This window comes from Pongo abelii, chromosome 3, assembly GCF_028885655.2.
Source record: "Pongo abelii isolate AG06213 chromosome 3, NHGRI_mPonAbe1-v2.0_pri, whole genome shotgun sequence".
In the NCBI taxonomy this organism is placed as follows: domain Eukaryota; kingdom Metazoa; phylum Chordata; class Mammalia; order Primates; family Hominidae; genus Pongo; species Pongo abelii.
Window position 1 is genome coordinate 141,133,373 of NC_071988.2, and position 20,095 is coordinate 141,153,467.

Consider the following 20,095-nt stretch of genomic DNA (forward strand, 5'->3'; position numbering starts at 1 on the left):
CACCTCCACAGTTACTCAAACCAAACACGTAGGAATTACTCTAAATTTGTTTCCTTCAACTATCACATTCAGTTGTGCAGTCAAGTTCTGTCAACCTGACTTCCAAAATCCTATATCCCAATCTGCTTATTTCTATCTCCGTTACTAGCACCTTGGTCCAAACCCTACTATCTCTCAGATGGATTGTTGCCACAGTCCCCTAATTGATCTCTCTGATCCTATACTTACCCCCCTTGCAATCCCACTCTCCACACAGCAGCCACAGTACATTTTCAGCAAAGTATGTCAACATCTTAGCTACCCTACTTGGCTTTTCATTGAACTGAGAATAAAACCTGAGCTCTTGTAATCCCCTACAAATAGGTTCCTCTTGCCCATGCCAGCATCCTTGGCGCTCCTGAAGCACACCAAGCTCTAACTGCCCTGTCTGGGATGCTCTCCGCTCATTGGCACGTGGCTGATCTGCTTCCACATCCCCTGCTCAAACAAGTCATCTCTGACTGCTCCACCTAAAGTGGTCCTGACACATCATGTTCTTATTCTACATAATTTGAATTCTCACTATCTGCTATTTTTCTTATTTATCAATCTGTTGTTATATCATCTATCCCCTCTGACTAGATATTTCATTAGTGCTATGTGTTCACTGCTGCATCTCCTGTACTTAGATTAATGCTTACCACATACAGTAGTAGAAGTAAATAAATGAAGCCTCCTGAAGCATCAAAAGGTACAACAGTCTTTTGAATATCTAAATGCTGGTGTGTTTATTACACAAAATCAACATTGTGTTTTAGTGATTACTGTTCATCACCCCTTGGATGTGTAAATCTCACAACTGACCATGACTAATTTACGCTTGCATACTTGCAGTGCCTGGTGCAGCATATGTCTTAAGCAGAGCCAGTGCCTAAAAATTCTACATTATGTGTTTGTGATTACTCTATTTGTCTCATGATTGTTGCTTACAGATATTTTCTTAGAGACATTAACTCAATATTAAATGACATAGGAAAAGCAGATGTAGCATATTCAGTCAGTCAATCAACAATCTGTATTAACCACCAGTGGTAGGGAAAGAGAGTTCTTATGACCACATTATCGATTATCTGAGTCCCTGTAATTACATGCTTGCAGAGGAAAACATATGTTATCATAACATCAAAATCACTGATGAACCAACCACAAATAAAATTAAATCATTTCTCACACATCTTTCCCTTTGAGCATTCCTTGGAGTTCTGCAGTGCACAATCTATATGGCCAAATGAAGTGGGCCTTTGCCCTTAAGACTAATATCTATACTCTGCTGATTTTTAAAAAATACTTCAGTCTGTATGCAAATACAAATCACCTGCAAATTGAAATTAAAATTCTTATATAAGACATACACTACGGTCTAAAATGTATGTCCCTACAAAATTCATCTCTTGAACCCTAACCCCGAAGGTGACAGTATTAGGAGGTGGGGCCTTTGGGAGGGCTCTGCCCTCATAAATAGGATTAGTGCCTGATGTAGTTTGGATGTCCCCTCCAAATCTCATGTTGAAATGTAATCCCCAGTGTTGGAGGTGGGGCTTAGCGAGAGGTAATTGGATTATGGGGGCAGATCCCTCATGAATGGCTTCACACCATCCCCTTCATGATGAGCGAGTTCATGGCCTTGTTTAAAAGTTGGTTGTTTAAAAGTACATGGCACCTCCCACCATCCCGTCCTTGTTCTCATTCTTGCTCCTGCTCTTGCTATAACTTTCTCACCATATGATATGCAGGTTTCCACTTCACTTTCCATATGATTGAAAGCTTCCTGAGGCCTCCCCAGAAGCTAGGCAGATGCCAACACCATGCTTCCTGTAAAGCCTGCAGAACCATGAGCCAATTAAACCTCTTTTCTTTATAAATTACCCAGCCTTGGATATTTCCTTAAATCAGTGGAAGAACAACCTAATAGAGAGCCCTTATAAGGGGCCTATGGGAGCTTGTTAACTCCTTTTGCCCTTCTGTGAGGACACATAAAAGTTGACATCTATGAGGAAGAAGCCTCCACCAGAATGTGCTGGTGCCTTGATCTTGGACTTCCCAGCATCTGAATCTGTGAGCAACAAATTTGTGTTTATAAATTATCCAGTCTAAGCTATTTGTTATAGCAACCAGCATGGACTAAGACAATATAGATTTTCTAGACACAGATTAAAGTGATGTTGGAGAATCCTTCTAATATTACACAAAGCCACTGACAATTAAGAGTTATGCCCAATTAAAGACCAGCTAACAACTGAAGAAACAATCAATAAGGATAATGACAAAGAGAATATTAGTCAAATAATTATATTCTGAATTAAGAAAGCCCCTTGGGCAAAGCTGATGAAACCTTCAAATATTAATTCAAAAAACTAGTTTAGGGAGAAAATTATCTTTATGACCCTGCTGCAAAAGCCAAACATGAACTGAAGATAATTGTTTATGGCTACACTCTGTTACAATTTATTTAACAGAATTAGCAGAGTTTCATCCTAAGAATTAGCAGAGTGTCATTACAATCTCAATTTTATTATTAATAGCTCAAATATAAACTTATTTTCATAATCTGTGGTTCTATTTTTCAAGATAAAGCTCCAATGAAAACCTTCTCATGAACTTTTTTTCTATTTTGATAGAATTAACTTTAATTGTCTTTTGTTTTCTGGAATGAATTATTCCCATAAGACAGAGATTTCCACAAGGTACTATGTTGGGCACCAGGGACAGAATAATGAGCAACTCCAGAAAAATTATCACGATCTTTCCTTTCAAACTTAAACGTTTATATTGTGTTCAGAAGTTATATACATATTAAATGTTCCTGGCATATGAAGTTAGGTAAATGTACACAAATAAGTAACGGAAAAGATGATTGTGAACATGTCCAATATAAAAGTAGAAAGCAACAGATGGAAATCCAGAAACCTTAGTAGTAGTTCTGACTGGGTAATCACTTCGATGGTCTAGGATAGGATCTCTATTTTCCCTTCCCTTTATTAATTCTAGGGGGTTTTGAAAAATATTCATATTAGTGCTACTGAAAAAAAACCCGTAATTTTATTTAAACCTGGTGAGGCAGGCATTAATGATCCTACTTTCTAAAATATGAAGCTAATTAAATATCTGAACCACACCCATTCTACTATTTGGTGGCAACACCAGGAATCAAATCCAGGTTTCCTATTCCAGGTACTATACCCTATTCAGAATATAAAAGTTCCCAGAGCATCAGTGCTTGTCATGAAGAAGGCACTCCGTAACATCTAGCTGAATCTAGAAGTAAAAATCAAATTCAAGCAGAGAAGGCATAGAGAAAGATGACTTTATGACACATGTTCAAATGAAATCCTTTACCTCCAGGTCATAAAAGGACCACACACTATTCTCTTAAGGTAAAAACACTATTTCTAAGGACTCAGGGAACAAAGATTCTTAAGGATAGTGTCCATAAAAAAAAAAAAAAATCTAACTAAATTCCAACATATCTATGTTTCTCTGAAAACAGGTCACATTTTATAAGTCTAAAGCAATATACTGAAAAGAAATATAATAAATGTGTTCGAGAAAAAGTCATCCCCAGAGTTGCTAGATTTAGCAAATAAAAAAGACAACCTGCTAAAAATGAGTTTCAGATAAATAATGAATAAGTGTTCAGTATAAGTAGTATCTGAAATTCAAGATGAACTGGGTGTCCTGTATTTGATCTGGCCACTCCAGTCATTCTATATAGCTTTTCCTAACTGAAATTGTTGGTGGATAGGCAACAAAGAGAAGGCAGGTTCTATGCAGCATACTAGTAAGTTCCAGGCTATCAAATCACTCATTTTATCACTGAGAGCGCACAAAGGACTACCACACTGTAATCCAGTGTATGATAATTGAACCTTTTGAAAGCACTTGGATTCATAATTTGCAGTAAAACTAGAGCATAAAATATCTCCTTAAATCAAGTTCATTCATTTTGCTCTAAAACCATCCCACATAATGCATTGCATAGGGACAAAACAAACCGCAATCTACTTATAAAAGGGAGATTTACTAATTGACAAAAATTCTTGGGATTACAAAGCATTGAGAGGCTGCACTTTCAGCCATGAGTCCTGGGTTCCAATCTTAGCATTTGTTACTAATAGGATGTGTGACTAGCACTAAGCAATTTTCTTCCCGAGTTTCCATTTTATCCCTGACAAAACAAGAAAAATAGCACCAGTTCTGGCCTTTTATGAAGTGTAAGGTGCTGACTGTCTTCAGCAGAGTATAAAGTCAGGAATATCAGACTAACAATCAGGTGATAATTCTAGTTCCAGCTACAACACTACATGGATCTGATGCTAAAACAATTACAACTTCTCTGGAGTTCATTTTCACTGGAGTTTGAGATCTTCAGTGATAAAAACGGGCTGCTGTATTAACAGGCTATTAAGACTCCCCACCACAGCTTGCAGTATGAATAGGACAAGAAGTGGTCCTTGGGTCTGTCAACTTAACTTATTTTTGCCCTTCAACTTCCTCATTTTTAAATAGGGGAAAAGTCTTCTGGCTCCTTCACTCACTGCACAGGGTTGATGTGTGAGTCAAATCAGAAAATGCACATGGAAGCATTTCAAAATCTCTTCAACATATCTAAGAATTTGCTATCTCTTACACCCTTAGTACTCATTCCAATGAAGACAACGGGCTGGGTTAAGGAGCAATGGCTGTTATTTCCTCAAAAAGGTCAGCCAAGAGAATCAGAAAAAGGATGAGAGTAAAAAGGTTGTTTTTGGTGATACAAGCCCACAGGTCGAGGGGCCTTAACTGGGTTTGGATATAGGCCAGCAACATGCACCATGAACACTTGAAGTCCTTGGCCAAAGCAAATACTTCAGAATGGCATTCTTGACAGAATCCTACTAAGTTTTAAAAAAAAAAAGAAAAAAAAAAGAGAACAGTTTAAACTGCATCATAGCCATCTGAGCAAAAACAACAAAACAGAAACAAATTCCATTGAAGTATCTGTAGTTTTTACCACAAGTACTAGTAATCTGGACTCTCCACTTTCATGTATAAGTGTATCTTTGCTAACTGCCCTGCAAACCTGGAAGCAATCAGAAGAAAGCCTAGCTGCCCTCTTGAAGTCTTTCAGTTGATTTAACTTTTACAAAGCTATTAATGAAAGACAACAAGCCTGCCACACTTCAAAGAAAGCCACAGCCATGGAAAATGCAATGAACATTGAAGCCAATAATTTATAGTCAATGATAAGAGCCTGAGTTTTACATCACATCCATATCTTCCTCTCTTCTCACCAAAATCTTTTATTATCCTCCAATCACTTATTTCCTACATATTTTATTACACAAAAAATTCTTACCCATAAATGAGTTGTATTACATACCCTTTTAACAAGAGTGAATTTAGTTTTGCTTTTAAACTTTTACAATACTTCCTGAGATACGAAGAAACCCTGGTGGGCACCCCAAAATCACTGTTGGAAGTTATTCCTTTCAGATAACACTAATGTCAATACAACCTGTTGTTTCAAACTTGCATATTCCACAGATGATACTTAAGGCTCACGAAGATATCCTCTTCCATACTGAGCAAGCAAAGAACCCCAAAATTCATATTAATTAGATGGTAGGAAATAAAACCAAATGGAAGTTGCCTAAAACCTTCTATGAGCTCTTGTCATAAATGTGACTCAAATCTTACTCTCAAAACTTTTTACACAATGAATCAAATCAGAAGTTTATTATCCAGATATTCTACTTTACAGAAGACTCTTGCGGCTCAAACTGCTTATAAAATAATGATTTAATATAAAAATCAGTGTCATTAAGCATAATGTTTAACACATTTTGATTTCATGAAGCTAACAGCACTGCACCCATCAAGAGGGTGATGTTATTGTGTGAGTGGAGCACCCAGCAAAACTAATGAGCATGTGCACTACCCTGGTTCCAGCAACTGCTGCAGGAAAAGGCGAAAGTTGACAGACATTTTGTGTCTTTAGTAATACAAAGGGATGAACAAATTCATTCATGAATGATTAAAAAAAAAAAAAAAAGGAATTCTGGAGGTTAGGAAGCTTAGAAGGTGAATGGTTATCAACTTTTACAATAGTTTTAACAAAGAGTTTATTTTATCAAAATTACACACGGCAAAAATACAATGCTATTTCATTTTACACATACTATGTGCTCATATTTTGTAACTAAATGAAAAGTGTGGCACTCTTAAAATGATGGACTCAATTAAGTTAATGATTAAATTAAATAGTGCCAAGTTAGTATTGTAATACATTTTTATGGATATTTAAATAGATTTGTATTGCATATCGGGTACATTTCATCTCATAGTCTCTAAAAAGTTTATAAATTGATTAATAATATTCATGGAAAAAATGAAACATAACTATATGGCATATAATCTGGGAAGAATCAAAACCTTCCCCCCTTTCCAATTTATCGCTTCCACTCAAGATTATTATAAACCTATCACAAGATAGAAAACTACAACTTATGTTTTGGGTTTTTAGAAATTTTCCACTAATCTACACAAGTCATGGCTTCTTCCAAATGCCCTCTATCTAGAAGTATTAAATAGGACTACAAAACTTGTTGACAGGACGGAGGGATGCAAGCCCTGGAACTAGATTTCAAACATAATTAGCTAAAGGGACACACACACACACACACACACACACACACACACACGTGTCTGTGTCCGAAGGGTCTCCCTGTGGCAATAACTTTACTTTCTACCAAAGTGGAACTGCTCACTTACGTTACAAAATGAATCTTGAAAAAGACAGAAAGGCTTTAAAATACATATTCAATATTCCAGATGTCTTGAAATGGAAAATTAATTAAAATATTTTATAAGGTTTACAGAATATTTCTTGGCTTCTAGAAAAGTAAGGAAAAGAGAAGAAAAATTGACAAGGCAAAGTAAACTTTTGATATAAACATAGTAACCCTCATGAGTTAAAAATATAACTAGGTGAAACCTACTCGTAGAGCAACTAGTTTAATACGTTTTGCACTCTGGCCTAAAATAATGTATCAAAGGATAAAAATCCTTTGAAAATACACTGTACTAGGGTATTTGTGTTCTAATGCTAAAAAGATAATTATAATGGCCTAGTACCGAAATTTTCAACCACTCTATTTTAAAATGTCATTTGAGATTTCCCAATTTTTATACTCTGAAATTATATATGGAAACTAAACTCACTTGGGCAAAGTCTTTAGGCACATCATTAAGTAACGTGCTTCCACAGAAAGAGGCCGTAGAAGAAAACATTAACCTCTTCCTGAGTTAGAATCTTCATGACATTAAATCTATGAGCCTTTGCTTTGCTTGCATTAATATTGACACTGACCTTCAGTATAGCACGGTGAGTAAGGGCCCTAGATGAGACAGACTTAGGCTTTAGCCCCAGAATCACCTCTTTCTAAGAATATGACCTTAGGTACATTATTTACTCTCTTTGTAAAATGGAGAACATGATAAAGTAAAGGAAATGATGCTGGAGTCAGATACACAGTGTTTCATTCATGATAGTTATTGTTTTTAAGTTAACTGAATATTAAGTGGAGTATATTTTTTAAACTGATTAAGTTTTTGGTTTTTTTAAATAAAGAAAAATTATTTAATGGATTTGTACAGCAGAATAAGTAGATGTTGGCTCTTGCTTCTTCCTAAGCTCCTAATTTAAAAGCAATAACTTCTCTACAGAGGTATTTCATTTTAAAATAAAAGAGAGAGGGTTGTTTTCATGTATTTTTTCAAATTACACCTTAAAAAATGGATTCCTCAGACTAATATCTACACTTACATATAACAAAATTTTCTGACTTTTATATTAAGATTAGGTGATAAACATTTAACTGACAAAAATAAATGCAAGAATATAATTTGTTTTTTTCAGTACTACTTAGAGACTTTTTTTTTTGTCAAAAATAAGTTATAGATTTGGGGACTATTTTTTCCCAAAATATAAAAGTTAAACTGTTTGACAACAAATGTAAAAAAAATACAATAATTACTTATGATGAACACCATAGCAATATTTCATAATTAATTCTATACTGGAGCACAGTTTTAATATCTGATAAAACAATGCTTTAACACTCTGCTATAGGTAATTTATGGATTAAATTGACTGTTTTAGTTCTTATCCAGGGGTACTTACTTGGGTAAATCCTAAAAGTAGGGTGATACCAATCCTTGGACCTCAAAAATGTCCATATAGCAAGTCCATTGAGCAGTAACTTTTGGGGGAGATTTGCAGGGTGTATTTTTGTGTTTATAAGTCAGCTACTAAAATGCCATCCTCTTTTCTCTTTTCAATGCCTTTTTCATTTGTCATGTGAATTAATCACTAATACCGGCATTGCAAAGAGTATACTAAATTTTTTGACTGGAATGTATGATTGATAACTTATATGGAAATCTGCTAAAATTATCTGTAGGGAAAACACAAAATAACTCACATAAAAAATCATGTTGGCTACTTTTCCTGCTCTTGGATCCTTATTTTATACGGTTTCAGTTACATTGTTTGCATAATTTGATCTGGATCCACTACTCAAATTTGGAAAAATACTTAAAAGAATGAAACTATTCAATCTGAGAAATTGATACTCGGCTCTCCTGGTGAGAATAAAGAACTCTTACAGCTGAAAGAGATTTTTAAGCTCACTTATGAATCTCTCTGCCTTGAGTCTTCACCCTCTTTCACCTCCCGTCTTAAAGTTTGAGGTTCATTAACTTGAGCCAGTAAGAAAGTTAGCTAATAGCAAAGCTGGAAACAAAATCTGGGGGTCTGGGCTCCCATTCCAGTTCCCTTTCCAGTACCTTACACAATCCCACAAAAGCTTCTGTTCAAACCATTAATAAAATTCATCTAAAAAATGAAAATGACATTTAAAGTCTATGAAATCACTATGCTGCCAGAACTTAATTCCCATCTACCAGGATAAGGAAATGCCTATCAAAGTTTGTGATTACATTTAAGGCACTGATGATGCTCAAGGTAAAATGGTAAACTACTGAAAATCACCACTAAAAAGACAAGGAAACATGCATTATTTCCTTTAATTTTCTAAAGAACACTATGAGGTAAATGACATTATCTCCATTTTACAGAGAGAGTAAATAATGCACCTAAAGTCTTCCTCTTAGAAAAGTAGGTCTGGGGTTGAAGCCTAAGGCTGTCCTATCTAGGGCCCTTCACCATAAACAGAAATCAATTTCAAAGGGTTCACAACAGTGGCTCCTAATCAAGTAGTGGTGCCAACCCTTAAGGGGCATTTGGAAATGTGTGGGAATAAATTTTCCATCACATGGATGGGGGTGGCCCTGGCATTTAGTGTCTGGAGTTCAGGGATGTTAAATGTCCTGCTATGCACTAGACAGTCTCTAACAACAAAAAAGTGTCACCACCAAATGCCAACATCTTCTTTTGAGAAAAAATGATTTAGATGATTAAGAGATTAACAGACTATTATTAAACAAAATGGGAGATTTTGGACACCTCTAAGTGATATCCTCCAATAACCTCTACTCTGATACTACAGTGAGTAGTTCGCTTGGGTCTGGCATGGTAAGGAAATGAAGAGTCTGCCCAAAGTTATTTAGTATTTCTAAGTTTGCTCCAGCTATGAAAACATCTGAGAAGCTTAAAATGCAGAATTGCTTCATATGATTTTACCTTCAAATTTGACTGAGAATTGGAAGGGACAAAATATTTTGTAATTTTCTGTGCATTCACAACACGTGGTATAAAAGAAGTTGCTTAAAGGAAAACCTACCACTTCTGGAAGAAAACAATAACTCAAATCTTTGCACTAAACATGTAAATCAGTTGGCTTTGCAGTTTAGATATGGGAGAGACTGGACTACAATGGCATTTATCTGAGGTTTGAGAGCCCTCAGAATTCAAAACAAGTATGTTTTGAAGATCTTTACTTTGTTCTATAAAATGTTCTAATTTTATATTTTCACAATAATCATAATCAAAACAAAACAAAGTGAAAGAAATTGCTTTCAATTACTGGGATGACCATCTTATTACCAACTACCGCCCTGCAATTTTAGTTCTAAGATTTATATTTGTGTTAATGAAAAAATAAAAGAGGTAAATTTAATATGCATATATGCCTTCATAGCAAGTAAAAAATGAAAGCTGGTATGCTGTGCTAGAGGAATAAAAGTTTCATGATTGTTCATAGAGACCCAGTGGGAGAAGTGAAATCATTATAGGCCAAATTGTAGCAAAGGCCAGCTGACTTACCATACTGTTTTTCAGGTAGTTAGAACCATATTTACTTTGCAAGAGTGTTTTAATGAATGCCGTAAATCTGCACTTGGCTGTGGTTTTATCATTTTGTTCGTAATTAACTGAGAATGTATTTTGGCATTACAGTTGCATAAATGTTGTAACTATGATTAAATTATATCTGCTTTTATTTATTCTACTTCTAAGAATTCCACACTTCACTAACATTAAAATAAAAGGAAGTCAACACTAGGTGTGGTAGACATCTAGAACTTCTGGGTCTGCCCACATCACTTTCTTTTGGGAATGTACCCTCCCCAATGACATATCATCTTATGGGCTACCTGCCCCAACAAAACAGTCAAACAACCTTACTCTCCTGAATACAATGATTGGTTCAGAGTTGGAATGTGACCCAGGGTAATCTGGGGAAGACTGATATGGATAAGAAGGCAGCTCTCTAATATCAGAAGTTTAAGACCCACATACAGTTAACAAGTAGAAACTCTCAGCACATGAAGAAAGCATGCAAGAAAATAAAGCCAACACAGCACAGAGCCAAAAGATACATGGATAGATGAATACATGAACAAATGGATACATGGATAGATAAATAGATGCAAGGAAGGGTAGGTAAACAGAGTAGATAGATGAAAAGATAAATAGAGATAGGTAGATGCATAGATAGATAGACAGACAGATAGATAGACACAGAGACAGACAGAATTTTGGCAAGATTATTTGATTAGCTAAATTCACAGCTAACCCAATCCCGCAAGCAATTAAAATTATATGAGTCAATTCTGTATGGGTTCAAGTTGAGTTTCTGTCACTTACAACCAAAAGCTTTCTAATATATTGTAAATCAAAAAGAATGTCTTTCTTTAACAGGAGTACATTACTTAAGTTTGAAAAATGAGATTGGACGGGCGCGGTGGCTCACACCTGTAATCCCAGCACTTTGGGAGGCCGAGGCAGGCGGATCACCAGGTCAGGAGATCGAGACCATCCTGGCCAACAAGGTGAAACTCCATCTCTAATAAAAAAAAAATACAAAACATTAGCCGGGCGTGGTGGTGGGCGTCTGTAGTCCCAGCTATTCGGGAGGCTGAGGCAAGAGAATGGCCTGAACCCGGGAAGTGGAGCTTGCAGTGACCAAGATCACGCCACTGCACTCCAGCCTAGGCGACAGAGCGAGACTCCATCTCAAAAAAAAAAAAAAAAGAAAAGAAAAATGAGATGATATGATCCCTACTAACTCTAAATTTCAGTGATCCTGTGTGTGTGTTTTAATTATTTCATCAGCTCAGAAGGTCAGGGTCTTTTCTCTTAGTATATTTTCAGTATAGGTATTCAACTAAAAGTAGAGAAGATAATTCTTATTTTTTATAATTATCACTATGAATATGATATCAAATGGTGATCCTTTCTCTCCCGATTTTAGGTAAAATACAATTAATTATTCAGAGAAGATAATTTGCAAAAAGTTAATCTTACTTTATAATTCAGAATCAAGGGAAAAGTCTCCCCTCTCCTGAAGATTAAAAAAGCTAACAATGGTACATAAGACATTTAAAAGCATTTTCATTGCAAACTAAAAACCAGAGAAAGTATATCTTTAAAAGCTTTAAAGGCCGGGTGCGGTGGCTCACGTCTGTAATCCCAGTACTTTGGGAGGCCGAGGCGGGTGGATCACAAGGTCAGGAGATCGAGACCATCCTGGCTAACACGGTGAAACCCCGTCTCTACTAAAAATATAAAAAATTAGCTGGGTGTGGTGGTGGGCGCCTGTGGTCCCAGCTACTGGGGAGTCTGAGGCAGGAGAATGGCATGAACTCAGCTTGCAATGAGCCGAGATTGCGCCACTGCACTCCAGCCTGGGTAACAGAGCAAGGCTCCATCTCAAAAAAAAAAAAAAGAAAGAAAAAAAGCTTTAAAACATTTTTAGAATTTTTATCAAAATGATTCTTATAAACTTAACACTCAGTTTGCTTTACCTACCTTAAATATTTGGTTGGCAACAAATATAAATTCCTACCACTCAGAGAAAATGAATTAAGCACTTCATTGCAAAAAAAAAAAAAAAAAAAGTAATTTAAAATGAGAATATCAAGTCAGTAAATAAGATTACAGAGCTAAATATCAAATGAATGACTCATACGGAAAGACTTTCTTCAATTTTTATTCCTAGGTATGTGGCTCACAGGCACTTTTCCCTGAGAACCTGGTATAACAGATATTTCCAAGCCACATTCACCAGCTGTAATAGTGGCCAACTGAATCTACATCTATGCAGCTAAACTAATTTCATAGGAAGTCCTGCAAAATCAGTAACTAGTCTGCATCCTAAATTCACAAATTAGTCATTTTTCAACCCTTCACTATCAATCAACTCATTGATTTATTTAATTGTCCTACAGTCCTTACTAAAGGTGTTTTATCCTAGGAAGAGGTTTTTATTCCACAATTGGCTGTGGAAACAAAGAACAAATATAGCTTGACACAGCAATTATAGGTTTAACTTCTAAGTTAATTTGTATTTTCAAATCTAGAGGAAGGGGTGCCTCAAAGTAGGACACACTCTCTATAATTAGATAAGGGTGAAGCTACAAGCTTTACCTACACAACCTGAACAGAATTCCAAATATTTCAAAAGAAATGATACTTGAGACCAGAGTCAAATCATTTATTTAAGCAGAATAATTTAAAAAGGAAATTTTGTTGCATAGCATAATCAAAATACTAAAAATTTCCTCATCTTGAGGTGCTGAGGACATAAACGTGTGAAAATGTTGACAATTTCTACAGATCATCAGACGATAGGCTGAAAAAAAGCTACTGAATGATACCACAAGCCTATTTAAGTTTGTGTTATACTAAGCAAATCGATTTATTTAAAGATATCCATCTACACTAATTGCCACTGCATTAATTCTACCGCATTTTTAGGAATCATGTAGTTTAGGCTCTAACATGGGTCTGAATTTGAAACTCTGAAAACACTAGAGATAGAAGAGCAATGAGAAACATCATTTCAGGGGCTCCTATCGATTTCTCCAGGCAGGAAGAATGCAATCCAGAACAGTTCTTCAAGGACACTAAAAAGCAGCTTAGAGCTGGTTATATGGACCCTGGTTATGAACAACATAAGAAAAAAAGGCCATTATTGCACCAGAATTACCATTATAAAAATACTATAAACAATATCAAAGTTAGACTGGATCAGTGCCCAGAGGGTTTTATTATCATCAACACTAACAACTGCCTCACAAAATATGCTTACCAATTCATTTGTTTGAAAATTGTGGAAAGTTTATATTCCTATATAATTATAGAAACAATAATTTAAAAAAATACATAGCAATATTTATATACAAAATCTGATTGTATTGTAAATACTGTGCAATAAAAATGCTACAGCTTTTAGAAGTGAGAGAAGAATTACAAGGAAAAAAAATGAAAGACAGAATTCCAAACACAGGACCAGGAACCTCAATTAATTCAGCACAGCTTTGCAGTATCAAATAAAGTCTATCATAGAAAGCTATATGGGAGTGTAAAACTTCTGTTTCTGGACTTTGATCCAAGCTGTCATAAAAACTTGCCCTCACTTAATATCTCTTATTTCCAGTATATGCCAAATATTCTCAAGCTTTTGCCTGTACAAAACAAAGCAATAAAGTCAATCATGTCATCCTGACAATATTAAATGACCTAAAACATCACCCACAATCACAGAGCTGATTAGTAATTAATGAAAGCTAACTTTATTCTAATATGCTGTCAAGAATAACAACAGCTGTTAAGCAGCATTAGCACCAGGAAAGCTTCAGTTGTAAAGGCATACGCATTAAAGCCCTCAATTAACACAGTGCTGAGGCCTTTAGGACTGCAAATTGTCTACAGTAGTGACCTGGGAGTTTTCCAGATGTGATTTATTGGCCTCAAATTAATTTTTATGCCAACAGACTATGTTCCGAATCGTTCAATTGACACCTTCAAATGGACATAAACAGGTTGTGATAACTAAAAAGCTCCAAGCTATAGCTTTTTTTTTTTTTTTTTTTTTTTGAGATGGAGTCTCACTCTGTTGCCCAGGCTGGAGTGTAGTGGCGTGATCTTGGCTCACTGCAACCTCTGCCTCCCGGGTTCAAGCGATTCTCCTTAGTAGCAGGGATTACAGGTGCGTGCCATGCTTGGCTAATTTTTGTATTTTTAGTAGAGCCGGAGACGGGGTTTCACCATGTTGGTCAGTCAGGCTGGTCTCGAACTCCTGACCTCGTAATCTGCCCGCCTCAGCCTCCCAAAGTGCTGGGATTACAGGCATGAGCCACCGTGCGGGACCCAACCTATAGCTTTTAATAAGATGCGTAGCTCTCTACTTGAAGACAGTGATAGTAAACAATGTAATATAATGGCATAAATGCTTTCAAGATCAATCCAAATTCACAGGTGTTTGAGAATTTAGGAATGCCAGAACCTTGATGTTCAATAACTACCATTGAGTGTAGTTCATTTAGTCTGAGAAAAGGATGGAAAATCATGCATGAATGTCGAATGACAACAATTAAATAATGCAGAAATTGTTTTTATCAGCAAGCCTGATTACTGGTGCAGACGGACAATCTGGGTGAATATAAATATATTTTAAATCTTAAAACATGCTGCATGCATCTACAGAACTATTTTGTTTCATGGGTTTCCTGAATCACATACAATATTCATTTTACACTTACAAAGTGTAAAAAGAGGGGAAAAGCAAAGCAATGTGAGCTCCTATTTTTTTTTTTTTAAAAATCCTTAGCTGTAAAGTTAAAACGTATGCAATAAGTTTTTACTACAATAATGTGAACCACACTGGGGTTAGTGGTTTGCATTTTTATAATCAACAAATGTCCATCCTCTTATTCACATTTTAAGTCTCCTGTTAATGCTACCAAATATAAAACCAAATTGGAATACTGTTTCATGAAAGACCTCTGGCTACACACAAATTCTTAGGTTATATTCTTTACTCTGACAACTCTCAGCACTTTATTATAACTCTTAAAATTGAGGACCTGCATTATTAAATATTTTACACTTTCATTTTCCAACTTACACTCAACATAACCTCTTAAGAATATGTATACACACATATATATGTATCACAGAAAGTGTTCAGCCTGTTGCCAACATCAACTGTAATGTAAAAACCCTAACCGAAAATTTTTTTAAAGTTTTTTTAGAGCCTCAGATGATCTAAATTTTACAGTGAGCATGGTAAATTTGAGAACTAGGATTTTGATCCTATGCTGCTTGGGAGAAAAAGAAATGGGAAAAGAAATGTAACTCAGCTCTTTCCATTTATTTTCCAATAAAATGTTGCTACACTTTCAAAGTGTTGGTAGGTTCTGAATATGTAGTGTTCTTATCTATGACTAGTCAAAAACGACCAACAAGCCATCCCTAGTTTACATCTTTAAAAAAAATAGGGAACGAAGAAAGGACATTTATGCCGATTTATTAAACAATAACTTTTTTTCTTTAAACTGTTTATAATCTGTCTAAAGAACAGGTCCAATACACACTTTTAAAAATCGGCCTGGTTCTCTGGCCTCCTGATCATTCTATGCGCTGTAATTCAAGGAGAGCAGAAGGCTGGGAATGCGAAGAGTGAAAGGAAAGTGGGTGCAGATGGCCTCAGAGGAGCAGGTGACCCCTGAAAACTGTTGGTCCACAGCAACCGATCATTCTAGACCTCCATGGCCTTAATGTCTCACGCTAAACTCGCAAAAAAAGTGCCCTTTCAGGGCTATCCTTTGGGCGCTCAAGATTCAGGATTTTGAAGGAAGAAGGTGAAAGCGGGAGAAGACGATTTTAAAAGAAGCGCTGGGTTATTAAAGAGAAAAGATTAATCCCGGAGCCTTCCACTCTGTCAAAAAACCCTGAAAATGACTAAATTGACACCAACTCTGGATGTTCCTTAGGAAAAAAACAAAACAAAACAAAACAAAAACAAGATTAAAAAGGGCCCAATTTAAGACCCTCATTAATACATCTGCAAGAGAGCAAAGAATAACAACAACAACAAAAGTTATACAGTCAATTTTCAATGATACATCGTCCCACTGGTGCCACCGGGGCGCCACCACCCAGCAACCGAGACCTGCCGCGCCCCCGGAAAAAGTGGGAAGGGAGATAGGGGGATGCTGAAGGAAGTACCTTGTTTTGTCTCCGAAGGGCAACATAGCAAACGTGGCAAGTTCGTTTTCGAACTCCGCCGATCCTGGACTCCAGGAGGCTCCGTAGGGGCAACAACGTGCGCAGGTGAGGTGAGGTGAGGTCGGCGACTCAGAGCCAGCTCCCTCACGGCCCCGGCCTCCGCGCCGCCGCCCGTCGCCTCCCGCTCGCCCCGCGCTGCGCCGCCCCCTGGCGGGGAGCTACCGGCAGAGCCGCGGCCGCGCGCCGGCGGGTGGGACCCGGGCGTCGAACCCGGGCGGGCTCCTCGACCATCACCGCCGGGCGTGTGTCACACTCCCGGCCAAGACGGCCAGCACCCGCTGCCCGACGGCCGCTGCCCAAAGCAGGCGGCAGCGGGGCACGGACTCTTTCTGCAAACGGGCGCGTCCTGGAGTCCGCGCACGCCGACTATGCATCAACTCCTCAGGCTTCGGCGCACCCGCCCGGCAAGCACTCTCTGCTGCACTCTTCTAGTTCCTCCGCTCCCAGTCTCAATTCCTCCCCAACTCTCCCGCGAGCGTTTCCCACGAGCACCCCGACTGCCCGCTGCGCAGCCGCCTCCAAAAGGACAGGCTCCCTCCTCCACGCCCTCCGCAAGGGCCGCCCCCGGCGCCTGGCTCTGGACCAGAAAGAGCTGGCCTCTGGGGTCTCCGCTGCCCCTTGGGGTCCGCTCCGGGCGGCGCCTCCCCTGCGCCCTTTGTGTGCTCGCCGCAAACCCCTCTGCAGAGCTCTACTTTTGGCCGCGCAGCCTTCGGCGGAAAAGCGAGTGAAAGGAGGCGCGCGGGACAAGCAGGGGACTGGAAGGGGGGAAAAGGCGACCGCACTCACTTTGGGAAGGTTCCGTCATGTTGCCTTTGGGCTTCCCCGTGGTCTCGTCCCTAACCCCAGCTTCCCCGCCCAGCCAGGGCCAGGGCGAGGGGGGACGGGGGAGGAGCGGAGCCATCAAGACCGACTTGGAAATGGTGCTTCCGGAGCTGCAGGGAAGGGACTCAGAAACTGTTTGGGTTTTGCTGACTGGATTTTGGGGAACCAGAGGGCTAGAGAGGGGCTAGGGGAAGGCCCGTGAGCACGGATGTATGAAAATAATCATGTTCCCGGGGAATACCAAGAGGGGCGGGGGTGAGGGTGGGAGGTCGGCAAGTACATTTTTGTATTTGAACTTTGTGAGCAAGTTGTATCAAATCCGACGCTTGAGTTTTTCGACTGTGCTCGCTTAGAGTTGAGGTTTCTACCTCGTAACAGGACCGAGGACCTACTCCAAAAGCAAAGGGCCTGGGAAAAGGGGTGAACGAAGGGCACAATTCAACAGGGTAGAGAAATCAGCCCCGAGTCTTCCGTGGGTCCTCTTCTTACCTGGTGGCTTTTCTAACAAAGTATGAGAAGGTAAAGTCCCAGTGATCGTCCAGCCATGCTTCGACCGAGTCCTGATCCCTCTGCTGCTGCTTCTGCTGCTGGGGCTGCTGCTGCAGTAGCTGCCGCCCGAAGCTGGGGCCGGCCCGCTCCATGGTTGACACCGCGCGCCTCGGAGGCTCTCTGGTACTGCTTTTCCACCCCAGCTGGGGTCCCTGCCTCAGAAGAACAGGACTCGGCCTCGAGACCCTCCCCTTTCGTCCTGCTCCAGTCGGGCCGGCTTTCGGCAAAGCGGCCGGAGCGCCAGGCCAGCCTCCTGCCCCGCCCCGCCCCGCGCGGTTCTCCGGGCGCCCAGGTGTGGTGGGCGGGGCCAGGCGCAGCTGCCGCGCCCCCCCCCCCCCCCCCCCCCGCCGGGGTCCGGCAGTGTTCGGCTCTTGCAGGCTCTTGAGTCCCCTGGTTCCCAGGAGGCGGCGGCGGCGGCTCCCGGAGAACTCTCCGGAAGCCAAGTGGCCGCGTCTGGAAAGAGGCCACGCGGCCGCTGGGGTGCGCTGTGTGCCGAGCCGGCTTCTGGGGAGCGCCCTAGGTGACTGGGTGTGTTCTCAGAGTGCCCCAGAGAGGGAAGGTCGCGATGTGGGAAGTTTTGCCCGAAAGTAAGAGATGGTGAGACCCTGGGCCCTTTTCCTGGGGCCTGGGAGTGCAATGACCTTCCCGCCTAGCTTTTCCCTACCCCTACGCTTGGGTCTGGGAGGAGCGGGACCGACCTCCTTCGGAGCCCGGCCCGCTCAGTGACTTAAAGCGCTCCAGCCACAGACCACCGCGGGTGGAGAGAGCTGGGGCGTGTGCTAACAAGACAGATTTGCAGGTGTAGGTGGGTAACTTGCAACAAAGTCATACCCGTGCTTAATGTTAATGATAACAGCAATAATTATAACTTAAGTGCCTTTAACCATTGCCTCAAACTTCCCTTTTGCATAACTGGAAAAAGATTTTCTTGGAAAAGAAAAGGCAAACAAATAATTTCCAATGCTCTGTGCATGAAGGTAGAAAACAAGGGCACCTCTGTACAATTAGGTTAATCCGAGAGCACTGGCGTAACCCAGGTGCAGTCGAGGGCAACCAGTTAGCCCAATTTTAAATTAATGCATCATTTTAATTAAATTGGAATTAACACTCCCTCAAAAGTATCCATTAAAAATGGCTCAGCCTTTTTGTCCAATCCCTATCTTGCTTCTTTAAAAAAGGAGTTGGTGTCATCCTTTGCTTTGTCTGCATTCCCATCTTCCCGTCATGCATTGGCAGTTTTAATATGGCATTTTGCAATGACCTATATTTTTTGGTAGAATTAAATCTGGAATTATGGGTTGCACAATGTGTGAATGACACCATTAGCAGTGATATACAAAAAAAAAAATGAGTTAGCTGATATACTTCTAACAAACTTCCTTCAAAATACTCTTGGCAAGAATGTAAGGCTAATTATTCACTACATAGAAACACATCATTAAATTGATAATCTGAGAACTTCTAAAAGTATGTTCTAGTCCCCCAATGCAATGGTTTATCTTTCCTTCATTGGGTAATTGACCTTTTGCGACTTCAGTTTTTCTGAAACTTTACTGCTGTACGCAGGTAGCCACAACCAAAGAAAAGCAATCAAAGCAGTAGAGTATGAACTAATGTGTGATAAATTATATTGGATTTAGAAATGAGAATTCTCTCCTAATGTGTTACTATGATAGTGATTATAGTGCTCATGGAATACAGTCATGCGTCACTGAACAACAGGATACATTCTGAGAAATGCATCCTTAGGCAATTTCATCCTTCTCTGAACATCACAGTGTACTAACACAAAATAGATGGCTCAGCCTACTACACACCTAGGCTATTGCTCCTAGACCACAAATCTATACAGCATATTACTGTACTGAATACTGTAGGCAATTGTAATGCAATGATATTTGTGTGTCTAAACATATCTAAACATAGAAAAGGTACAGTAAAAATATAGTATTATCTTATGGGACTCATATATGCACGTCTGTCGTTGACTGAAAAGTGGCACATTAATGTGGAGAGTTTCTCCTTAGTACTGTTTTTTCTTGTGGAAATCCATGCATTCCTCCTAATAGGAGATCACTTGTAATTTAAAACTCTGCTTATCTACTAAAGATGCAGTGAATTTGGGACTTGAATTATTTGCTTTTGTTGGATACTTGATTAAATAAACACATA

The 20,095-nt window shown here is 39.2% G+C and overlaps 1 protein-coding gene across 6 annotated transcripts in view; it reads right to left on the minus strand.

Annotated features, from left to right (window-relative positions):
• The window catches only part of PDE5A (phosphodiesterase 5A), a 134,099-nt gene extending 115,878 nt beyond the window's left edge, over positions 1-18,221 (minus strand). For 2 of the 6 annotated variants that reach the window (XM_063723621.1, XM_063723620.1), the window contains exon 1: positions 17,864-18,221. In XM_063723621.1, the coding sequence (XP_063579691.1) occupies positions 17,864-18,015 (152 nt within the window). In that variant the 5' untranslated portion in view covers positions 18,016-18,221. Of the gene's footprint in view, positions 1-16,492; positions 16,687-17,338; positions 17,385-17,863 lie in introns of those variants that run through there. The other 4 variants (XM_009240282.4, XM_009240284.4, XM_009240283.4 and 1 more) reach the window with 4 other exon arrangements.
• Positions 18,222-20,095: the final 1,874 nt, after the last annotated feature.